This window comes from Haliaeetus albicilla, chromosome 12 (genome assembly GCF_947461875.1).
Source record: "Haliaeetus albicilla chromosome 12, bHalAlb1.1, whole genome shotgun sequence".
Taxonomy (NCBI): Eukaryota; Metazoa; Chordata; class Aves; order Accipitriformes; family Accipitridae; genus Haliaeetus; species Haliaeetus albicilla.
In genome coordinates this window covers 15,407,860-15,431,407 of record NC_091494.1, presented here as the reverse complement: position 1 = coordinate 15,431,407, position 23,548 = coordinate 15,407,860, and the positions used below count along the sequence as shown (strand labels likewise).

Below are 23,548 nucleotides of genomic sequence, written 5' to 3'. Positions count from 1 at the left end.
AATTTATCAATTAAAAAGTCATCTTTGCAAAATACATGGGTTTTGGCTGGGCCAAAATGTAATTCACATTACATGTCCTGCATGCTGAAAGTCAACACTCTAAAATGTTTTGCAACTCACAAAACATCCAGCAGAAGTAAGAGTATTATGAACAGGAGCACTGAAGTGCCTCAACTCTTTATGGGAAAGTCTAATGTTCATAGTTAGAAAAGAATAAGATTGTTATTTCAGGGCTGTGCAATATATGATAATTTATGAACTATTCACCCAGAGTTGCACATTTATTCATCTTTGTACAATTACTCCACTTACAAATAATGGAATGCACTAGTCCCAAAAGACAGAAAAAACAAGTGCAAGTCAATCTGAAAGGCAGACTGATGTTTAATCCCAGCAAGGTTATTTGCCGTCATCAATCTTTATTTTTACAATTAATGCATCATTAGCTTCAAGTGACAAATCTAACAGACTCAAATAAAGGACAATTATTTTGACGGCAAGTATTCTTTCGCTGCAAAATCAAACTATGTTTGACTATGGATTTCAATTCTGTCAGATACATACTGAGAATTTACTGGATTCCAGACTGCACTGGATCAGCTCTTATATTTAGAAGTTTTAGACTCAATTTGAATTAGCTGTGAAGAGCTTATTGGTTTTGAATAGCAGAATTTGCTTGTTCTCTTTCCCCTCACACCCCTCAAAAACACTTGGTTTCTACCCTGTAATTTGTACAATACACGTTGTCCACATGCGCGCTAATTCAAACTGCGTTTTAATCTAAATGGTTTTGTTGAGGTTGCTGAAGTGATTACGACTTGCTTTGGGGCCCTCCAATTATCTCAGCACTATTATTTTTACCAATCAGTGCAATTCAGGTGATAACTAAAAAACATGGCACTCAAGAAGTGAGCGCGTTACAGCAAATAGCCTACAACAGAACCTCCAGCTTAACTATGAAAGATGAGTACACCAGTCATCCAATCAGCCAGCATCACCTTTGCCATGAAGAAAAGCTACAGAAAAAAGTATCTTATTTAATTGCTAAATGCTTAGTTTTCTCCTGAAGAAAAGGTGGGGGGAAAAAAAAAAGACAACATAAACTATGAAGCAACTACTCAGATAATTACATATCCATAAGCCACCACCTCTTGCACTGTCTTCAATCTCACTTTCAAACTTACTGCTCTCAAACTTATTAGACTATTACCCTCTCATCAGCCTCTCTACAGCAGCAGATTTGCCATTTTCCTATTTTTATTCTCTTTCAACATAAATATATATATTTATAAATACAGAAATAAATAAACAGAAGGCCCAGAACCAAAAACGTACTCACGTTATGAAAGCTAAAATACAATTTTTTGATGCCTAAAGTTATTTCAAAGATTCTTCAACAGTGGCCACAACAGATCTCCCTCGCCCAGCAGCTGTGTAGAGCAGTAGGCTATTGCTACCTGCAGCACCGATCTGCAGAAATCTGTGCCTCCGCTACAAGAGAGATCCCGCTCGGGCAAAACCTCCATTCAGGCCCCACATTCAACAGAGGCTGGAATTTATATCCTAAGGCCCACCAGCGTAGTAGGGATCATCTCACCAGCTGTAAGGAACTTTGTCTCACGCCACAGAAGTATTCAAGCCTTCATATTACGTTAGTGGGAGTTAGATACAAAATACAAAAATGCAGGAGTGGGAGGGGGGGGTGCCTGAAAATTTTTCTAAGGACTTTTTTCCCCTTGAGCAAGTGGGTCTGCACACAGTTACACACTCTTCTGAGCAGCAGGCAGAATGAAAAATATTTGATGGAAATCTTGTAAGAACAAAAAGGCACGACCGCCCCGAGCGACTCCCTGTGGGATACACACATTTAAATGAAGCACATCGCCCACAGCAGTAGTCACAGCGGTGATGTAAATGGAGGAGCTGCACAAGTGAATAGTCTTGCCACATGCTGTTAAAATATACACTGTGTCACTCGGTGCTATTCGGAGGGGGCAATAAAACTCATTTAATCCATACATGCTACCCAATGACAGGGGAGTAGCATATTTAACTGCCACCATCAAAATCATCTAGACATCCAACTGCCATTAACGATTGAAGTCTGAACTCCTAACGGCAAATGGCATCAACAGTGTTCAACCCCTATCAGGATCTGAATCTTTTCTCTGATAATTTTATTTGTGGATCCCTTAGACTCAAAGAAGAAATTCAGATCAGATGGAACAAAATGAGCTTTGGCTGCCAAACACAAAGATGATTTCTTAAAAGAAACAGGAAAATGTTTTGACTAAGTGTTTTGATGAAAAGCTTAGATACAGCACACAAAAATGCTTCACTAGGGCAGCAATTTTTTTAACATTACCTGATCCAAAAAAAAAAGAAAGAAAGAAAGAAAACACACTGGTTTTTTCCATTTTTTTTTATATGTTTCTAGAAAGTCATTTAAGTTTTTGAATTTGAAATAACCCTGTTCAGTAATAGTAACTTGAGAATTATAATCCAAAAAAATAATGTTTTACCTTCCACTTTGACCTAAAATAATGTTTAATTTTTTTTTCTGAATTGCCAAAGAGCTGAAATGTGCATTATTCATGTTATTTTTAAGACCAGTTTGGGTACAAAACCATGTGATTTTAAGACTACAGAAAATTAAACACTCTGGTAAAATGCACAGGGTCCAGCGAAAAATGTTGCTACTTTGATAAGTGGCATTGGAAACTAGAACCGAATATCCAGTATCTTTCAGTTTTGCCTCTCAATAAAAAGACATCCTTTGAATTACAGAAGTCTTGTACTGCAAATTCTCAACTCAGAGCATAAGGACTTAAATGGCCTAAGCTAAAAAAAAAAAAAAAGTAACCATTATTTCTTCTAATCCCCCAAACAATTGCATAATCAGAACTCTATGCTACGAACACCTCTGCTCTGCAATCTCGTTAGCTCTAATATTAATGGAGATGTTATCACTGTAAAATCATCATTGCAATGGTTTATTAAAAAAACGCCAGCAGAAGATTACAGAAAAGGTATTTTCTGTAAGTAATTTTTTAAACCAGTAACATTATTTACATAAGTAAGAGCTTGAGTTAGCCTTTTCTGCTTTTTGGTGGGCCTAGGCCTGCAGTCCTTACTGGGACAGAATCTCCGCTAAGGTTCCCTCAACAGTGATATTTTTCTTGCATTTCTTCTGACTCGGAACTTAACGGCTTTTTCAGTCTACTCAAAATGTTTCAACTATACGACCTGTATAAGTTCCCAACTACACCACCCAGCTCCTACCGAGCAAGGATAATCTTTTCCACCGAAGAGCAGAACACTGGGTGGTTTTGCCAGGGAAAGAACACACGGTTCTCTTCTGGCCCGTCAAGTACTAGCTGAACTTTAGCGCTTACTGAAAGGGCCCCCTCAGTTTCAAAGAAACGGGACGGTAAAGTTGGTCCGGTGCCGAACACCATCAAACACACACACACCACACACACACACACGGGGTTCTGGCAGCGGGGCAGGGATTTAAAAACCTGAAGCCTTGGAAACCGGAAGGCTGCCTTTTTGCGGCAACCCCAGTTCGGAAGTGTCCTTCAATCCACGCTCCCGGCAACCAACCTCACTCCGTCCGCCTACGCCGCTGTCGCCTTGAAAGTTTCATCCTAACCCGCTTCATCCCAACCCATCCACCCCGCCACCTCGGCCCATGCAGGTGGCAGTAGGGCAGCTACTGTTTCTATGCCTGTCGCGGGCAGCGCCCCACGGAGGGCAGCGCCCCACGGAGGGCAGCGCCCCACGGAGGGCAGCGCCCCACGGAGGGCAGCGCCCCACGGAGGGCAGCGCCCCACGGAGGGCAGCCGCAGGCGGGCGCCCGCCCCCACGCCCCCCGCCGCCCCGGGCCGGGCCGGGCCGGGCGCCTCGGCCCTACCGGCACCATGGAGTAGGTCATCAGCATGAGCATCTCCTCCGTCTCGGCGCGGACGTGTCCGCGGGCGCGCTCCCCGCGCCGGCTGCGCTTGCTGCGGGCGGCCGCGGGGGCCCCGGGGCCGGGGCCGCCCGGGTGGTCCCGCAGGGGGCCGAGGCCGGCCGGCAGGTCCCGCAGGGGGCCGAGGCCGGCCGGCAGGTCCCGCAGGGGGCCGTCGCCCGCGGCGGGCCGCGCCGCCTCCAGGTCCCGCAGCGCCGCGCCCAGCTGCCGCCACTGCGCCAGCAGGAAGAGGGTCCCGGCGGCGCTGAGCGCCGAGAGCAGCCCGACGGCGGCCAGCAGGCACGGCAGCGCCCGCCCGCCCGCCGCCTCCATCGCCGCGGGGCGCCTGCTGCGCTGCCGACGGGGCCGGCGGGGAGGGATTTATGCCCCCCGGACCCCCCCCCCCCCCCCCGCCACCGCCCCCGGCCCCGCCGGGCGCGGCGGGGGCACGTCGTCCCCGGGCGGGACGGACGGCGGAGCCGCCGTTCGCCGGCTCCGGAGGGGAACGGCCGGGACGGCCCGCGGCTGCCCCTGCCCGCCGTCACGGCGCGGTGGTGAGCCACCCGCATTGCACGCCACTTCCCGCAGCGATGGAGGTTCTCCCGAGCTTCATTCCCCAAAGCCGCGGTGCGGGCGGTAGGTGGCACCGCGCCGCAGAAATGCCTCCTGGAGCCACACGCTGCCGTTCTGCAGCTGGTAGGAGCGCGCCGCTGGTCCGAGGGCATCGTGTGTCGTTCGCTAGTAACACCTTCACCGCTCCCTTTAGCTGCTCGAGCAGAGACCTCTCCCAAATTATTCCTGCCAGCCCAGTTAATCCATCGTGAGGATAAGAAAACACGGAATTTCACCGTTGTAAAGAACAGCAGAGTTTGACCGCGTATGAGGACTTCGTGAAGAACACGAAAGGGACTAAACTCAGAACGTTTTTTAGAAAAGTGACGTTAAAAGCTGGCATTTTAATTTCGAAGACAAAGCAGTCGTGCTTTCTGACACTGCTACTGCTTCGAATCCACCTCGAGAAAGTCACAGCTTTTGAATGCCAAGTTTCCTACGAGAGAGGGTTCTTGAGCCTAACTTTGGCAAAGTGACAGTTCTCTGCAGATCTCTGCAACTCGTCAGGTACACCATTTTGTCTCCATTCTAACTATGCCATTGACCTGCAATTCATGCTAAGCCCATACTGCACTGTAGGGTGAACTATTAGGTCAAGTCAAATTTGAATTTAACACACACAGTTCTGCTGCGGTCAGTGAAACACAGGAGAGAAGCCAAGACAGGAAAACAACTCCAACATATCAAAGTTCTCATCTCTCCGAAATAAAAAACTGCAAAGCGTTGGTGTCCTCAGGCATCGCATTGGAGACTCTTTCCTTCTGAAACAGTCGTGATGGGTTTAGGTAGAGCAGGGTGAAATTGGAGGGAACAAAAAGCATTCCATCTCTTCCCATAATGACAGAGGAGACGGAAGAAAATTGTCGTACATCCAAAGGGGTAAGGCTCACCAGCATAGAATCACAGAATGGTTTGGCTTGGAAGGGACCTTTAAAGGCCATCTAGTCCAACGCCCCTGCCACGGGCAGGCACATCTTCAACTAGATCAGGTTGCTCAGAACTGTGTCCAGCCTGACCTTGAGTGTTGCCAAGGATGGGGCAACTCCCACCTCTCTGGGCAAGTTGTTCCAGTGTTTCACCACCCTCTTCCTTGTATCTAGTCTGAATCTACCCTCTTTTAGTTAAAACCATCAGCCTTTGTCCTATCGCTACAGGCCCTGCTAAAAACTCTGTTCCCATCTTTCTCATAAGTCCCCTTTAGGTACTGGAAGGCTGCTATAAGGTCTCCCCAGAGCCTTCTCTTCTGCAGGCTGAACAACCCCCACTCTCTCAGCCCTTCCTCACAGGAGAGGCGTTCCATCCCTCTGATCATTTCTGTGGCCCTCCTCTGGACTCGCTCCAACAATGCTAATCTCTTTCTCAAAACTCTGAACAGGTGTCCTGTACCATCACTACTCTCGTATGTGCGGTAATACAGGATCACGGGGATCTATTTGGTAGCTCGTACATATTGCAGATATATACAAAATGCCTTTTTCACCCTGTACGGCAGACAGATTTGGAAAAAAAAAAAGTTTCACTGTATTGTGCAAATACTTCCTACCTTATGGTCTCGGAACCAGTTACACTTTCTCAGATCTGTTCTGTTCAACTTCTGCCATATCACAGTAATTTTTTCAGATTTCTATATTTTACAAAACAAGATCAGGAATCTAATGCCTCAATTAGCATTCTCAGAAACCAGTACACTATTTAAAACTTAATTTGGCTATTAAAAAAAAATACGCACCAAATACTGACAGAACTGCAACTTCATTATCTGATTCTGTCTGTATTCCCATTACTAGCCTCCAATGAAATGTTCATCAAAAAAAGAATCTCACTGAAGTTTAAATTACTGCTTGAGCTCTTTACCATGTTGTTGCAGACAATCTATTTTATGTAAGACTACTAACATCACACAGATGTGCGTATCATTTTGCAGGATGAATAGTCTTAGAATGTGTTCCACCAGTAAAATATTGACATTCTAAGGAACAATAACAAAACCAAATATGTAAAAACCTCCTGAAAAATTACTTCTGCCAAGGCCTTGGCAGACTAATCTGAAGCTATCACAAACTTCTACTTACATGTGAATAGTCTTTCTGATGCCAATGAAGATTACAAGAATAATTGTTTACTCTGCAGTTGATATCCTAGCTTATCGTAGAAGTGCATATTTCAGTTTTGCTTATAGTATTAATCTTGTGAAGGGAAAAAAAAAAAATGACCTTGCATAGGAATTCCCAGAAGACATTATATCTTAAGCAAGCTAAGTTTATAATTCCATAGATATAATAAAACTAGTAAGTATCTATCATAACAGCAAACTAAAGCTTGCTTTCTGAGAACATGAACAGAACTGCACTCCAGAGACCATATAGCATAACAAACAGCAATTCTTCATCTTCATTGTCCATTTCAGAGCATAATGATTGAGTAAAAAGAGTATAATAATCATGAGCTACCATTTGGAGAACAACAGAAGCAATATAGCACTCTTGTTTCCCCATCTGTCTAATCTTGCAGGATTTTCTCTGCATTACAATCAGAAAGAAATGGAACATTGTTCATCTTAAAAAAAAAAAAAAAAAAAAGTGGGCCATTGGATCATTGTGGACATCCTATCCAAGGCTGTGGTATGGAACCTGCTCGGTTGGCAGAGTTGCAGGATTCTTCCCCAGGCTGTTAAGGGCTCCAAAGCTGCTACCTATGTGACAGATTATATGGCAGCCTCTGCACTGCTGTGCTTACTTTGCTGGGACACAAAGAGTTTCACCTCAGTCAAGAGATTGCCCTTTTTTTGAAAGCCAGGAATCAGTTGTCAGCACAGTTTTGTGGCAAAGAGTTTCCCAAGCTTCGAAAGTCCTATTGGCTACTCCAGTGGCAGAAGCAGCTGTCTTACAGGGCTGCGGGCACGCCTTTCCCAGCTTTCTACTGAGCCTCCCCCCATCCCATACAACCAGCACTTCGTCCAAATGTCCCACACCATCTCACCCTCTGCTACCGCCCTATAATCCTCTGTCTCCTTCTAGATCTCTCGTCCCTATATAACACACCTGAAATGTTGGTCCATCTGTACAGCACTTGTCATCAATTGTAATGCAGCTTCGTGCTTGATGGCTCCATTCCTTCTCCATGATGAAAATCAAAGGTCCCAATGGTAGACTGGTGATCAGCAAAGCAGAAGGGTGGCTTGGGAATGCTGCTGCCAAGTTCTGGAAACCTTACTCCTATTTCCTTACCAAAAGGACAGAAAATATATGCTTAGTAACAATCTAAACCAATCTGAGAAAACTATTGTCCCATATACCCGTCAGTCTTTTTTTCAGGTAGGCAGAATGCCAGCAAGCAGCACTTCAATTATTTCCTGGCATTTCAGAATTTGTTTCTCTAAAGCATGTCCTAATACAAATCTGCCTCATAACTGACATGCAGTGAAGCATGGCATGCAAAGATGATGTAAATCTGCCCAAGTTATATGGGAACTAGAAAGGAACTACCAATATAAATAAGCAAACTGCAGATTCGACGTCACGTTTACACTTTTCATAATTCCAGCTTAGTCGTACAGTTGAAATAATTTGTTAGGAGATAAAACATAGCTTTACCACAAGAGGTATTTTTGTATCCAAATTGCACACTATGTGTATAATAAAGACTATCGACTTGATTATTCTGACGCTGAGAATGTATTCAGGTGGTGTCACACTTAACTAATGCTCCCACTGATGTTTTACTTTGCAAAAACTGTTATTACTGAAATCTGATCTATTTAGGCAGCTGTCCCAATGATAAAACACATTGGAGTTTGGCGTGTTATTTTCAGTTGGATGACTAATGCTGAAAGAGGGACTGAGTTGCTGAGGATGATGCTCTTACAAGATAGATCACCAAACTTCCTCTGATGATGCCATTAAAAGATTATACAGATTATAATCTTTATGAATGCTATTAGAGAGAAGATAATCTCTTTTCCTGAACTAGTTAAAGTGAGAAAAGGTCTTACAAAGCTTTCGTAACCTCCCATGATAACTGAAAGATTGTATTGAATCCCCTTCTTCTCAGGAAATGTGATAGAGGTTTCATAGATTTGTTTTAGGATTCCAAATCTACTCTACTCTCCAAATCTACAAAGGGGGAGATCGTTCTTTGGACTCTCAAACTGATGAACAGTTAACGCTTTTCAGTAGGTTTCTTGTGCTTTCACTTTGCAACAGCTGATATCCGTTAACTGTTGCAACTCTATGTTCAGCCTGGATGTACTGGGGAAGGCAAGCCCCAGCAAGAGCTGGAAATGCCCTTTCTGTTCATCTCTGTTATCACTGCCCAAACCATGTCACACGCTAGCAGCTGAGCAGCTGCAGACTTCCTCCATCCAAATCACAGTTGCAGTTCAACATTGGCACCAAACCCAACATTGTTTCTATAGCAAAGGCTTAGCTTTACAGTGTTAAAAGGCTTCTGACCACATGCAAAAAGAAAGGCTTGATTTTGAAATTCTTATTAGGTCCTAGTCTATTCATGTTTAGAAAAAATAGAATACGTAGGTTTGAAATGTTTTTGCAATAACTGTAGGTCAGCCACAATAGCAGACTTACAGTGATTCGGACTACACTAAGCTCCATGATTAATCTCACCCCACAGAATTACTTCAGGCTTGTATCAGTGACAGACACCAGAATGCAACCCACTCCATTTCTACACACACATTCCACACAGATTATAGCATACTGGATACACAGGCTTACTTTTCGGGGGGGGGGGGACGACACACAACAACAACAACAACAACAACAAAAAACCCCACAAGTATTTTTAAGAATTAAAAGGGGGGGGGGGAACACCACAGAAAATGGTATAATTCTGATCATTTTATATCAGAAGAGGTGGGGTTTTTTCGTGAAAGAAACCTTGGGTGCTCCTATAGAATACTGCAGAAAGATTAATGCAATCACTTTTGTATATCAACCTGTGGTGAAAGGTATTAATAGGAAGAAAGGTGTGTGGAATTATCTTTTCATTGTTTTACTTTGGCAGGAAGACTTAATCATTTAATTCAGTTCCAGCAAATGCATGGGCCTTAAACAAATGTATATTATAACCAAAATAGCAGCCAATCGGAAAAAAAAAAAAAAAGTTACAGACTGAAGAGTACTGGAATAAGTGAAATTAACGATAGAAACTTTTAATTAGATAGGGTAACATCCTTTCAAGCAATATTTTACAGACAAATAAAAATTCTGCATGGAAATGGTTGGAATTGCTAGAAAATGCTTAACAAATTACTACCTGAAAAAGCTGGAGCTATACCCCAACCCCTTTAAGCTTCCATTGTGTATTTCAGTGGCATAGGGTATAAAGCTCTTTAAGGAATCAGCAGCATATACCTTAAGAAGTACCTCTGATTTCAGGAAATTCCTACTTAACACAGAGTTGCAAGGATAAATAAATTTATGCAGAGCAAAGGGTGTACCAGCTGTTATTTTGGAATATCCGGTCTTAATAATAACTCTTAAATTAAGAACCAATGAAAAAAATTTCTTACTAGGTCAGCCAAGCTGGTGTTTAAAATTCAAAATAAACCCCATAAATATCTGCAAGTAGTGCAGCACAATGAGTACTATTCAATGGCATCAGCAGAATGTTTCATTGTCTTTGAATGAACATTCAGTAGTCTTGGAGGAAGATGCCTCAGAGATGCATCACTAGGGCACTGGCAGCTAAAGACTATTTTCCCAGAAAACTGCTCAGAATTCCCCCAACACACGTGTTAGAAAAAAAATCAAAGCTGAATCATAGAGAAAGATGGCTTAAGGAGCAACGTCAAACAGAACAATTCAAACACCACAGCCACAACCACCTATTCATAATTTAAACTGTGGGAATAAAAGCAACTGATCAAAACACATGACAAACGATAAGCAGCTTGACAGATCTATCACATCTTTGTAACACCATTGGAATCTGAAAACAATGAATAGAACTGGAGAAATCCACAGATGGCTACCCTTGAAAAATAGTCCTTGCTTTTTGCAAAGGGTTCTGCAGTTCAGTAAGGTATTAAAGGAAGAAAAGGACACTCCTCAACCACCCCAAAACCCAGTCAGGAATTAAATACTGAATATTCATTATCAAACAAAGTATCAAACCTAAATCGTCTCTATATTGACAGTGGCACACAAAACAACAGAGAACATTTTTTGCTAAAGGTATTCCAACTACACAAGAAAAATTCAGTTTGTACACTATGGGAACTCTTCTACATCATCCGCTTCCCAGGAGTCTGTCCAAGGAGAAGGTGTGGGTGTGTCTGTGGCCCAAGGATACCAGACTGGAAGAAGAATAATAGCTGGATATAAAGTAGAGCAGCATTAAGGTTGCCTCTCTACTTCAGAAGTTTCTCCTTCTGTCCACATTCTATCGGGTATACGTTGCGTCCATCCCTCTTACAGCCAGTATTGCACGTAGTGCAATCTAACACAGAGCTGAATAAAGCTGTCTGTATCTCTTGGTAATTTTCAATCCAAAGGTATTGAATACAAACAGTATTCCAAACTTGTTTCTCCTCAACTTTCTGTCATTCATTTTATTTACCACTGTGATTCACAGGGAATTAAAACTATTTTTGCCTATTTGAGCACTTTTAACGTATTAATTTGATATATCTCTATACACACCATAAATATACATCATAAGACTATTTATAAAGCCGAGAGAGAAATAGCACTATATAATCTGTTTAACAAACCATAGAGAAGAAATTTCAAATAATGAATTTACTACAGGTATCTACAACTTCCAGAAATCTGAACACAATAATAGCCACAAACACAGCTGCAAAAGAAATGCACCAACTGCACTGGGATAGTTTCTAAACGGAGAAGATGGCAATGCAATCACAGAACATTCACAAGAAAAAGAGAACTGCTAGCCATATTAGGTAGGTTATTATAGGCCTATATATCAGCTCAAGTCAAAACCACAGAACATACTCTTTGAGGTCTTGATAGTGAAACACGTTGTAATTTTAAAGGTACAGAGGGGTAACTGAAAGACTATATTAAAGATAGCAGTAAAATCATGCATTAGCATGACATTAAAAACAATCATATTAAAGCAATTAAAATTAATCTGCCATTTTCATCTTTAAAGTCTACCAATAATCTAGAATTGGATCTTCTTCAGTCAGAAGAGTTACAGTTTCCATCAGTAACCAAATAATTACCAACTAGCTATTTACCCATAATCAGGATAAAAATCACATACACTGGATTAACTAAAGAGAAACCTTAAATAAACTTATCCATGACACCTCAGTGCCTCTTCCAGACAGGCATGGAATCTAACTGACCGCACAGACTTCTACCTGAAAAAAAGATGAATCACATCCTAGAAATTACTTCTTTTCCCTCTACTGCTAACAAAACAAGCCCAGAGGACAGGTTTAGACATACGTGTCTGAAGTTAAGGAAAATGAATCGTATCCATAGCAGTATTACCACCTGGGGAAAGTGGGATACAAAGATAGACCTTATTCAGACACATTTCCTAAAAGATCGTCTCTATTTCAAAGATTTTATAATCTCAAGTCATCACACAACAGAAATAGGAACGAAGCAAAGAAGCAAGAGATGGAGTCCTTATATATTAGGTTTTAATTATTAGATTAGACTTTAAATTTAAGTTGGTTTTTTTATATACATTTTCAGGAAAGCTGCACATATAACTCAGTAACAGAATGTACACACATAAAACTGTATTTTGAATATTTTGCCTTATTTAGGGAGGAAGTGTGCGTGGAAGGAACTGACATGTTTCCAGGGGGGAAGAAGGGGAACATTCCCTCCCCTTCCCCCAAGACCCCTTGTTTCAGAGCTGTATATATCTTAATTTGCAGAGTAGAAAATATGCAAGTCTGTGCAGATCTGAAAGTGGCACATGGCTATGACACAACATTCAAATTGTTCTGGGAATACAGGATGGAGGGGGCACTCTGGCAGAATACTTAGTTCCTTTACAGGCATTGTAGCTACAGCCCACGTCAACAAGCAAGCAATTTGGCACATTCCACGTCTGGAAAGAACCCCCTCAGATTGCACCGTCTGAATTTACGTTCCTTGTCTCCATATTAAAAGATCTGAAGATGCCACAAAAGGCTAAGAAATACCACAAATCATGACTCAAAAAAATAGTAATTTTCGAAACAAGTAGATCAAGTCAGAAAGACTTTTAAGAAAAGAGTCATTTTATCAGATTGCTGAATGTGCGTGACAGACTGGATGCTATAGGACTGCAATCTCAAAGGTGCTGAGCATCTACACCTTCTGCAGGTGCAAAGGTCCTCTTATAAAGAAGGGGTTGGGAATAATAATCAGATCTAACAATATTCTTGATAGCAGTAAGAGGTTGTATCGGCGGGTACATTTTGTATTACAGACAACAGCAACAGAATATTTGGACAGCTGAGCTCGAACTTTTCTGCTATACAGCCTTTTTTACTTATATGGTCTTTTAGCCTTAAGCTAACATTTTTTGCTATGTAACCTATACTATGCTATTCAGTGTCTCCATAAAAGAGGAACAAGAGAGCTAAATATAATTGCCCATCTTAGTTCAGCATCTCAGCAACCAATATGTAAACCAGATGTATTTAAAGTTTAACAAAAAAATTATAAACTAAGGATTTAATTACAGGATAAAGGCAACTGGCACCGCAACACGATTCATGTTGATTTCTACCTATGTACTACCACTATATTTTCTAATGTAACAGCCAATTAGTAGGTCATTCGGGAAATAATTTAGTGGAGATCACTGCAAAGTAAGTTTATGATTCTCAGAAACATATTGGTAACTTGCCTTTTCTTCTTCGACAGTTTTTGTCACTGTGATATACAATTGCACACTCTTTCCACTTTTGTTCTTACTTCTAAATCAAGATTAGGATCTTTGTGTCAACAAATAGACCTAAAGAAAAATTATTTTTGTCTCAGAAACACGCTTTTTAATTTCTCAAGCTCTTTTTTATTGCTTGGCTTTCATCAAGGGTTTTTTCTTGAAGAAAGAAAAAGAAATTGCACCACAAACAAGAAGTACCCAGGACATTCATCCCTTCTTTTCATTTCCTCCGTTCCCCCAGTTTTATTGTTGTGTGGTTATTTTTGCACTGTCGCTTTGAAAGTTTTGCATTGTTCCTGCATAAGCTAGTGTATGCACATATTTCGATAAAATCTTCCTTAGGACGAGCATGCCCCCCTCTGCTTTTTTTGTTTTCCTTGTTTGTTTAAACAAAATATGTCTACAGGACGTGATACTGACTTTATGTCTTATCAAAGCAGCATTACCAAGAATACAGAAAAAACGGTGCTGACACCAACCCAGAGCCTTGTATTTGTATCCTGCACTTTATAAAGAAAGCAATCTGAACTGCCTATTCAGACAGAAAGTTCCTTTTTAGAACCCTGCAGTTATTTGTTGGCTATACTAAAAGAAGAGTTTAAGACTTCATCTGTGACAATGAAAAGAACTATTAAGAAACCAGACCAGATATCTATAATCAGGGACAACAAGGCGGAGGTTTTGTTCAATTCATTTGCACTCTCAGTTATGACTCAACTCCAAGTTCTATCAATGGACAGACCATTATCTTGATTCGGAAGAGACTCAACTGCTCACAGGGCAAAAGAGCTTCCCATCTCTCTCTGTATGTATGGATAAATATGATGAAAAAAGTAAAATGGGAGTTTAACTTCTACCAGATATTAATTTCTATTTTCATGTAACAGAGCTGATTGTGTTTTCTAGTTTCAGATTATGTCCTATTTGTCACTTCTTACACACACAGATTAAAGTAGAAAGAAAAAAAAGAAGAAAATCATTGCATTTCCTTAAAAAAAGTTTTAACCTTTCCTCCATAACAGAAATGAGCACAAAATTTAGTGTATTTCTTAGCTGTAGGTAGATACTGATTTTACAACTATGTTAGGATAGGTTTAATATCAATGCAATTAAACATAATTATACAGTTCCTTCAGGTAGGAAAGCTGGATACCAGTACTTAAGTTACTAGGTAAAAGAAGTTTAGCAGTGAGGAAGAACTGCAGCATCTCCCCAGCCAAATCAGCTACTTTAAAAAAATAATTAAAAAATTGACAGTTCTAGAGTGATTCATCACAACACATTACTCTTCCAGCAGAGATCAGATGCAGCCTGATTGTGGGCTAATCCTGGGATTTTTATTTTTTTAAATTTTTTTTTTGTTATACAACTTGGCGGCTGATGAGTGGTTTTGCATAGCTAACTGATATGAAAAGCTGGCTGGTTTGTCTATTTAGATACAAATTTTAAAATTAATGCTCTTATGCATGAGTGATTATCATTTATGTCTTATGGAATTAGATCAGCATCTATTACAGGTATGTAGGGAGTCTGCTGGTAAGCAGAGATGAGGATTACTGAACATACCAATTTTTATATGAAGCAATGCCACAATGACTGACTTGGTCTTTCATTAGAAAAGAACATTCATAATCTGCAATCCTCTAACCTGATTTTTACTGCTTATCACTCAAGCCTTTGATCAATTATTTACTTGGGTTTTATACAAGATCTACTGGACCTGGCATCTCCTGAGCCTAAAAACATAATCTAAATCATTAAGAAAAATATGGACCAGGAGATTTCCTCTGCATGAGATGCATCAGCCATTTCACCTTGAACAGCAAAGTCAGTGGTTTCAGTCACCCAACCCCCGGAGAGAAACTTCCATCCGAGAACATTTACTAAGAAGCAGAGCGAGTTATGACAGGCAGAGCACCAAACTAACCTGGTCAGCCTGCTGGGAGCCACCAAGAGTTAGTTCCTCCAGAGTTAGCTGAAGTGTTACTGTAGAGTGCTGCAGTGTGTGGTGATGTTGTGAGACCATTTACAAAAGCATCATTTAGGACTGCTAATAATCCTGAGTGTTTCGGGCATTAGAATTGACTGGATTCCACCAAACACTGAGTCTGCAGAGAGGATTTTGCACTGTTTCCATTATGCTGCTGTCTCAGACATAACCTTCAGCAAACACATCTCTTCAGGAGAATACATTTCAGTACTGCTTCTTCAATTTGAGTTTACCTTGTTATAACTAGGTTTTCAGAAAAAATGTTGTGTTCTACTTGTGTACACACACCAGTAATTGTGAGCAATTTTGTAATGGACCAGTTAACATTTTCTTGTAGGACTAGCTGATAAACATAAGTACAGATGATTCAGAAGTCTTACCTGTGCAGGCTGTGATAAATTCTGCTTTGCATTTCATAGCTTATCAGAAAGGACCCAGATTAAGCATATTTACCTCATATAACTTTAAAGTAAAAAAATATTTTTTTTACAGATCTCAGCATTTGGGATATATTCTGGGTCACATGCTAGATTATTCCCTCAGAGCTCATGAATCCTGAGCTCACAACCAAAGGGCGATTTTGGTTGTTTTGGTACCTACTCACATGTAACTGTTTTGGTTTTGCCAGCAACAACTTCTGTAGAAAATTACAGTTATTGCACTGTGTTGTAGAGCATGAAGTTGTAATATTCCATCAAACACTTAACATGAGAAGGCCTAAACATACAACATGTGTGTTTCTACAAAACTGAGTTTCAGCCTTTACAAGGTGAAGGTAATACAGAAGCTTAGAACAACATATTTCAACACAGAGGGAATTATTTTAACAGAGCATTTTCAACCTGAATTTCTGCACAGCTTTAAGTTAGATTCATTAACGTTTATCGTATTTTTTCTCCATAGACCATTTCAAAACATATGCTTCTTGAATTTGCCAAAACAGCACAGATGGAAAAAACCCAGCATTTTATGAGAAGCTGATCAGTCAGAAAATACTTCATAACTCGGACTGAAGTACAATCAAATTTATGTAAAACTAAAAAACCACTTACTGAAAACCCCCCTTATATAAGCAATAAGTCCTGCGCGCAGGAAATGCTTTTGCAAACCGGCTCTGCCTTGGAGCAGTGCGACGGTCAGACAGCAGGTGCAGAGAGGCTTCTCTGAACCCTGTCCACTTCAGAGCCTGTGCAGCCAAGGCTGTCTTGACGGAGAAATCGGTACCATTAGCAGAACAACCAGCAGCACTTGTAGAAGCAGTTTAGAGGACTCAGAACAACTTGAAGCGGTTAGAAGCATTTTCGTCTGATTATTGCGTACCTTCTTTCCAAGCTGAACTTGAGTATCGTATTGAGTGTTTTAATTCTACTGAGGAAGTGCCTGCAGCACCTTCAGCACTGAAAATGTTCTGTCCTGTGAGCACTCTTATAATGACTGCTTTGACTGGCTGTGATTATATGCACTAGAGGTTTGGCTATACTTTCCTTTTAGCAAGAGTTTCACATTTTTGTTTTGAACTTTTGGTGGAAAGCATCCCTATTTGTTTTTTAAAAAAAAAGCCTGAAACATCCCATGATATATCCAAGTGAGCATTAGAAAGAATTCTATGCGATACAACAAAAGTACAGCGGAGTCCTCTTCCCACTATGACCAGATAACAGAAATTTGCTTGGGCAAATTAGGTGTATACTGCAGCATTTTTCCAAAAGTGGCACCAATAGGCAGCAAGTTTATTCAAGCTGAAGCCATCCCCATAAGAATGTGAAAGTCCAGTGGCCTGACTGGACCCACTGCCTCCTACCATACCAAGGAGTAAGAGGGTAGTGCCAGCACCTGGCCAATACACAGTGATTATCTGGCCAAACAGCAAGTAACTACACCTCAGTATTCCTTCAAGACTGCAATCCAATCTTTCCCCTTTAAAAACAGGCCAAGAAATGGGAATTACAGTGCAAAGAAAGCTCAGAGAGGCAGATACTCCCAGCCTTCCCTAGTTCTCTATAGGATAAACTGATAGGACTTAGCGAAGGGAGGAGGTTCGTTCACAAGTCCATCGAATAGGAATAATTAGAGCAACAAAAACAGTGCTTAGCAGTTTAAACTTTTGAAGAGGTAAGCAGCAACAGACAAGCTCCAGAAGTCAGGAAAAATCTTAACAATGGAAGAGAGAGATGCCTACCAGCACTGTGTATTATCTCTTTGGGAACTTCCCCTCAAAGAAAGACAACCACCTGAGTCCTGCCAACAGGTTGAGAAAAATGTACTCAAACTATGTATTACAGAAAAGGAGGCTGCAGCCATTGCAGTGGACCCACATATATATGCTTAGTTATATTAATTTAACACAGATGAGCTTTTAATCATGTGTGTTCTCACATACATGCACACCGTTTTATAAATGAAAAAGTTGAATATATGAAATGAAAGCTCTAACAAAAGATTTTCCAACTCTCTGATAAAGAATTGTTTTAAACCTCAAGTTGTGCAAAAGAGGAAATGAATCTACTAGCATGAGCTGCTCAGGCATTCAAGTAGTTACAATGTAAAGTAGATAATATTAACATTAAATCAGTGTGATAAAATCCCAAGTAATCAGGTTCTTATAAACAAGAATAATATTTGTATAGCATGCATATTACTTCAAAGAAATTAAACTTGAAAAAAAAATGGGTGAAGCGATTTAAAAGTTAAATAGAATGTACTCTGCCTCTGTGGCTGCACATTCAGGTACAAGTTCTGTATCACTTATTGCAGTCATCACATAAGGGTGCTGCACAAGACTTGCAGAGATAGTCACTCAACTGTGGCAGCAGAGCTTACTCAAAAAAAAGAGCGGGGGGGGGGGGGACACGGATGGGACACACAGAGTATTTAGCTGTCAAAGAAGCCTGTAGCAATCTGAAGACTCATCCTAAACTACCCTGAATAGCCTGCACATTTGTCCATAACAAGGGAATAGATTGTCTCTCAGAGCACCTTTCCCCACACCCCAAATTGCTGCTCTCAAATTAGTCTTATACCCATGGACAAAGAGAGAAAATCTGAGATAGTCCTCACTAGCTCCTGCACATCAAGGACAAAGAAGTCTTCACACACATCTTTCTTTTTCTCGCCAGCTGCAATACCAATTCAGGAAAGAAAAAAAAAGGTAAACAAGTTGCACAGCTAACAAGCTGAAATTGTAGGTGCTCACATACTTAATACAGAGTTAGTTTTAGATAGCACTTCCGTGACCTGTTCCTATAATAATTCCTTACTGCTGCTTCTGCCCGTGACAAGAACACACTGTCCCCATCTTTAAACTAAGTAGTACTTCTGGAATTAACAAGTGTAGTCTGCCACAGTCTGAAGATCTGAACTTATGCAGGCAGGCTAATAGGAGAAAAAAATCCATACTGTTAACTCTTTCCATTTTGACTTTCATTAGGAGTTTTTTAAGGCTGCTCTACCAGCCTAATGTAGACAGAATGAGAAGAATTATTTTGGGGGGAGTCACCAGGAAAATAGAGCTTAATTTTATTAAAAGGTTTAAATCCTCTTAATAGGCAAGAACAGTGCTGAATAACAGCTATCTAATGCCTATTTCAAAAGGCAATAGCAACATAACTCTGCAATACTCCTTTTTTCTTTTTTCTTTTTTTCTTTTTTTCTTCAAGGATCTCAAAGCCCAATACATCCATTCAGCCTAGGACCCCTTTGATCATTAAAAAAAGAATAATAACCTTATTGGGTATATTTGACAAACATGGCAGATAAGTGAAATTGTTTTCCAGATAACCATGTATTAGTATGAAGGATAAATTATTAATACACACCACTAGCATATGCTTGATTTCCAAAAGAAGATTTTGAGGTAAAAATAGGCGAGATAAGTCAACCCTTAACAATCAAACTTAAAATCCATTTCCTGGAACCTTACCTTATCATCTCTCCATATACTTTAAAGGATATCTTATCCTCTTCCCACTGAAGTTAGGATGAAAATCCCATCATTTTGAGTGGAAACTCCATTCAACTTTACTGTCTTTTTAGTGCTCCTCTGAGTATATAGCCTTTTATATTCAATATAGGGAAAACTAACTACAGAGCCAACAGCATAATACCCTACATGTGCCTTAACACAGAGAGACTTGTTACCACATCCTTCAGTCATATGTTTTGCATGAGTGCTGCAGCAAAATGCTTTAAAAAAAGGTAGACGGGCACCATAGTAGTGTAACTACATACAAATACATAATCTTTCCATTATCCATACCCTCCCTCTTTCCTGCCATACCATTTCTCCTCAAAAGCTTTCCATTAATTTTTCAGCCTTTTCTAAATTACAACATATATTGTGTTAAGTGTTAAGAAAAAGCTATTTTGCTGTTAACTACCATAAGCATGAAGAATATAACAAAATACTATTGAAAGTTACCAATAAGTCAAGCTCTCGAAAGTTAGAGGAAATGTCAAAATTATCTCCTCATTCATCAAACAAAAGACAGAAGAATCCATTAATCTGATAGTCAGACAGTACACCAATACAACATTCATAGGTCAGAATCTGGTATTTTTATACAGACTAGCATCTTGACCTGATCAAATACTGGGGAAACAGACCACCACCTCCTTATCATTATACTGTAGCTTCAGAAAGGTTTTTGTCAGGCCTCCAAAAACAAAACCACCACCTACTACAGACAACCACTACCAAGCAAAGAGCCAGTTTTTCTTTACAAGTGTTTCTAAAAGACTTATCAATGAAAGTCATCACTAGTTCCCTCACAGAAGGGCTGTTAGATATTTAAATATTTTTCAAAATCTAATCAAAATATTCCAAAGCACAGTCCAGAAGAGTAATCAGTTCATGCAGTAGTGGCTGAGGTAGACAATTCTCAAGTAACAGTTAATATTCTGATATTAATACAATGCCACAGTGAATTACATTTTTTTTTTATCAGTAGCTAAAACCACAGCGTGGTGTGTGTGACTCCTCCTTTAAGCTAAGTGATACAGGTTTGCGGTAAAAATGACCCTCAAAAGAAAAGCTGAACTAGCCCACTGGGTCCTGTCCAGCTACACACATAGTTATTATTCAGGGAAAGAATGGTTGTAATGAAGGACAGAGCACACAAACACCAAGTGAGACCCGTTTTTAAGAAAATAAACACACATGCACACAAATGGCTCCTAAAGAAGCTGCATTCAGCCATACCACTTAAGAGTTTTTCCTGCATCTGTTCCTGCATTCAAGCCCACATAGAACTTCTTTTATAAAGCTCTTTCTATCAACAAAAGAAGGAACAACAACAACAAAACCAACAAAAACGTAAACACCAAACTCCAAGTCCCCAAAGGTGATAATCTCCTAAGACTTGTACCTATCTCAAGGCAGTACAGGCAGAAAGGATTTCAAGAGGCACTGATTGAGTGTTCTGTACTTGACAGTATGATGAGCTTCTCTGCAAAGCTTTTCTTTTTTTTTGGTTCTCTTTAAACATTTCTAAAGAATTTTCAGGAAGCAGAGATTCTGGAGAAGCATCCTGTAACTAGTGGAAGCATGCAGAAGGCCTACTTAAGAACACTGCACTGACCACACAGATATTTTGATTTTTAAGTGTAATATATTAACAGAGTAGCAGCCACCACAAATATTCAGCTGCTATGCAAGCAGTGTTACAGCAGAAGTATGTGTCAGAGACAGCAGAAGTTTTCTCTTTGTCAGTTCAAGATGAAGGAGTAGGAGATGATAGTCAAAATTCTTGACTGAGTCCTGAATTATGGATGATGGAAAAATGGGATCTAAAACCCCTCCATTTCCAAGCCATTGATATAAGGTTGAGACAGGCTGGACTGGGACCAATGAAGCAGATATGCTGCCAGAAAGATGTCAGATGAATAGGATCACAGAAAAATTAAGGTCAAAATGGACCGCAGGAGGTCCTCTAGCCCAGCCTCCTGCTTAACGCAGGGGCAGCTATTATCTGAGAAAAAAGTTGGTCACAGGGAGCCCAATGGAACAGATTCTGGATTGCCTTCTTGTTCCAATATGGTAGTCATTCCATGTGTCCTGGTTTCAGCTGGAATAGAGTTAATTTTCTTCTTAGTATCTGGTGCAGTGTGTTTTGGATTTAGTGTGAGAATAAAGTTGATAACACACTGATGTTTTAGTTAGGGTAAGTGCTACTTAGCAACAAGTTAAGGATTTTTCAGTTCCCATGCCCTCCCAAGCTGGGAGGGAGCACGGCCAGGACAGCTGACCTGAACTAGCCAAAGGGATATTCCATACCACAGAACGTCATGCACAGTATATAAACTGGGGGGAGTTGGCTGGGAGGGGCGGATCGCCGCTTGGGCAACGGTCAGCTGGTGGTGAGCAGTTGCATTGTGCATCACTTGTCCTTTCTTGGAGGGTGTTTTGGGGGGGGTGGATTTTGGGGGGGTTGGGGGTTTTTTTGAGGTAAGAACAGTTTAATAACTAAAGTAAAATAAAATAGAATATAAAATATTACTATTCATTACTATTATTATTATTATTCTATTTTATTATTGTTAGCATTGTTAGTATTATAACTTAGGATAAATGCCACTTAGCAACAACTAAAACATCAGTGTATTATCAACATTATTCTCACACTAAATCCAAAACACACTGTACCAGCTACTAAGAAGAAAAGTAACTTTATCCCAGCCGAAACCAGGACACCATGCCATAGTGGATGCAGATTACCTGGGGGGCCGCAGAGAAAACTAGAAGGATTGTTTCTTCTATTATTTATTATTCCTCAAGGGGAGACACATAAAGATGCATATTATCTCACTTTTTTTGGCTGATCTGGGCTTTTTTCTAACCCGTTTAAATGCAAAATAGAAACATAAAAGGCAGAAAGCAGTTTTGGCTCAGATGTTATGGAAATAACTAGACCTCCATGGAAAGAGCAGAAACAAGTGGCTTATGGCACGCATCTAGCCCATTCTTTGTTAATCTAATTTACAAGGTAGACTACTTTTATTTTACTGCAATTGGCAGATTGTATAAACCTGGCTACTAATCACCACACAACAAATCCATTGTGTCTAGTTGAGATAGACCAAATGACAGCCAAAGTTACCCACCTGTGATTATTTTCTCAATTAAATTCTATAAAAAGTTCTGCATTCCCACCAAAAAGCTTATTTGCCAAGAAGGCCAGATAGGAGGTGATTACAGGTGACCCACTCGCAGCTAATTTAGTCAGCCAGGCAGAGAAATTCCACCAAGAGTGTCTTCCAGTAGAATTTCTCCATCAACACTAAAGCAGATGGCTTGAGTTTGATCAAGTTTGACAAAGCCAAAGAAACTGTACTGGCTTCCCACCATATCACCTGCTCTCCTTCTCAGGAATTGGCTTGTGGGTTGAAGCGAAGTGATATAATTTCCTGATCTATAGCTACCACACAGACCAGTCTGGATTCAGAGACCCTAATCCTTTTCAGCAGAGCCCCAGCTAGGGATTTCAGAGTTTACTGGGAGAAATGGAATTTCCTACACAATTATGTTTTGCTTTAAAGTACGTGTATTTTCTGCCATTATTCCCCTGTTCACCCAGCACTAAAAAATAAACAAGAATCCTCAAATAAATAAATAAAATTCCTTTCCTAGCATCCACCATCCAGAATAACAGCTGATGTACTTTGCTGAAACAGACAGGTCACCACGACACTCTAGATGTTGAGCATCCACATAGAACAATTTCCAACACCCTCTAAAGCTTGGGGGTTTTGGAAGATACCCTGGAAAGCAAGTTGTGAAGATTTGAGAAACAAAAATGCCAGATCAGCCTGGTGTTAGTACTGCAAGCAATATAGATCTTCTAAAGCTAGGCATAAAAGAAAAACTGTGGGCAGTATAAATGGATTTCAGCCAATCCCATGATATGAGTCCTTAGGTGATCTTTTTAATAAAATGGCATTAGCTAGAGAAGCCAAACTCTAATTTGCATTAAGAAAACTTTGCTGGGGAGCCAAAAAAGGAGATCATCTCTGCACTGAGTATAATGTTAGAACAGCCCAAGAGGCCAGTTCCTTCTAAGACACCACATAAGAGAAATTCATGCAGAAAATGTGAAATGAGTGATTTTCAGTATCGT

The 23,548-nt window shown here is 40.4% G+C and overlaps 1 protein-coding gene across 2 annotated transcripts in view; it reads right to left on the bottom strand.

The window, feature by feature from the left end:
* Positions 1-20,862, bottom strand: part of GLDN (gliomedin) — a 39,424-nt gene extending 18,562 nt beyond the window's left edge. The window contains exon 1 of one of the 2 annotated variants that reach the window (XM_069798261.1): positions 20,801-20,862. Coding sequence is in view for 1 of the 2 variants with exons in the window: in XM_069798260.1 (XP_069654361.1) it covers positions 3,917-4,285 (369 nt within the window). In the remaining variant the exon portion in view is untranslated. Of the gene's footprint in view, positions 1-3,916; positions 4,314-20,800 lie in introns of those variants that run through there. The other variant, XM_069798260.1, reaches the window with a different exon arrangement.
* Positions 20,863-23,548: the final 2,686 nt, after the last annotated feature.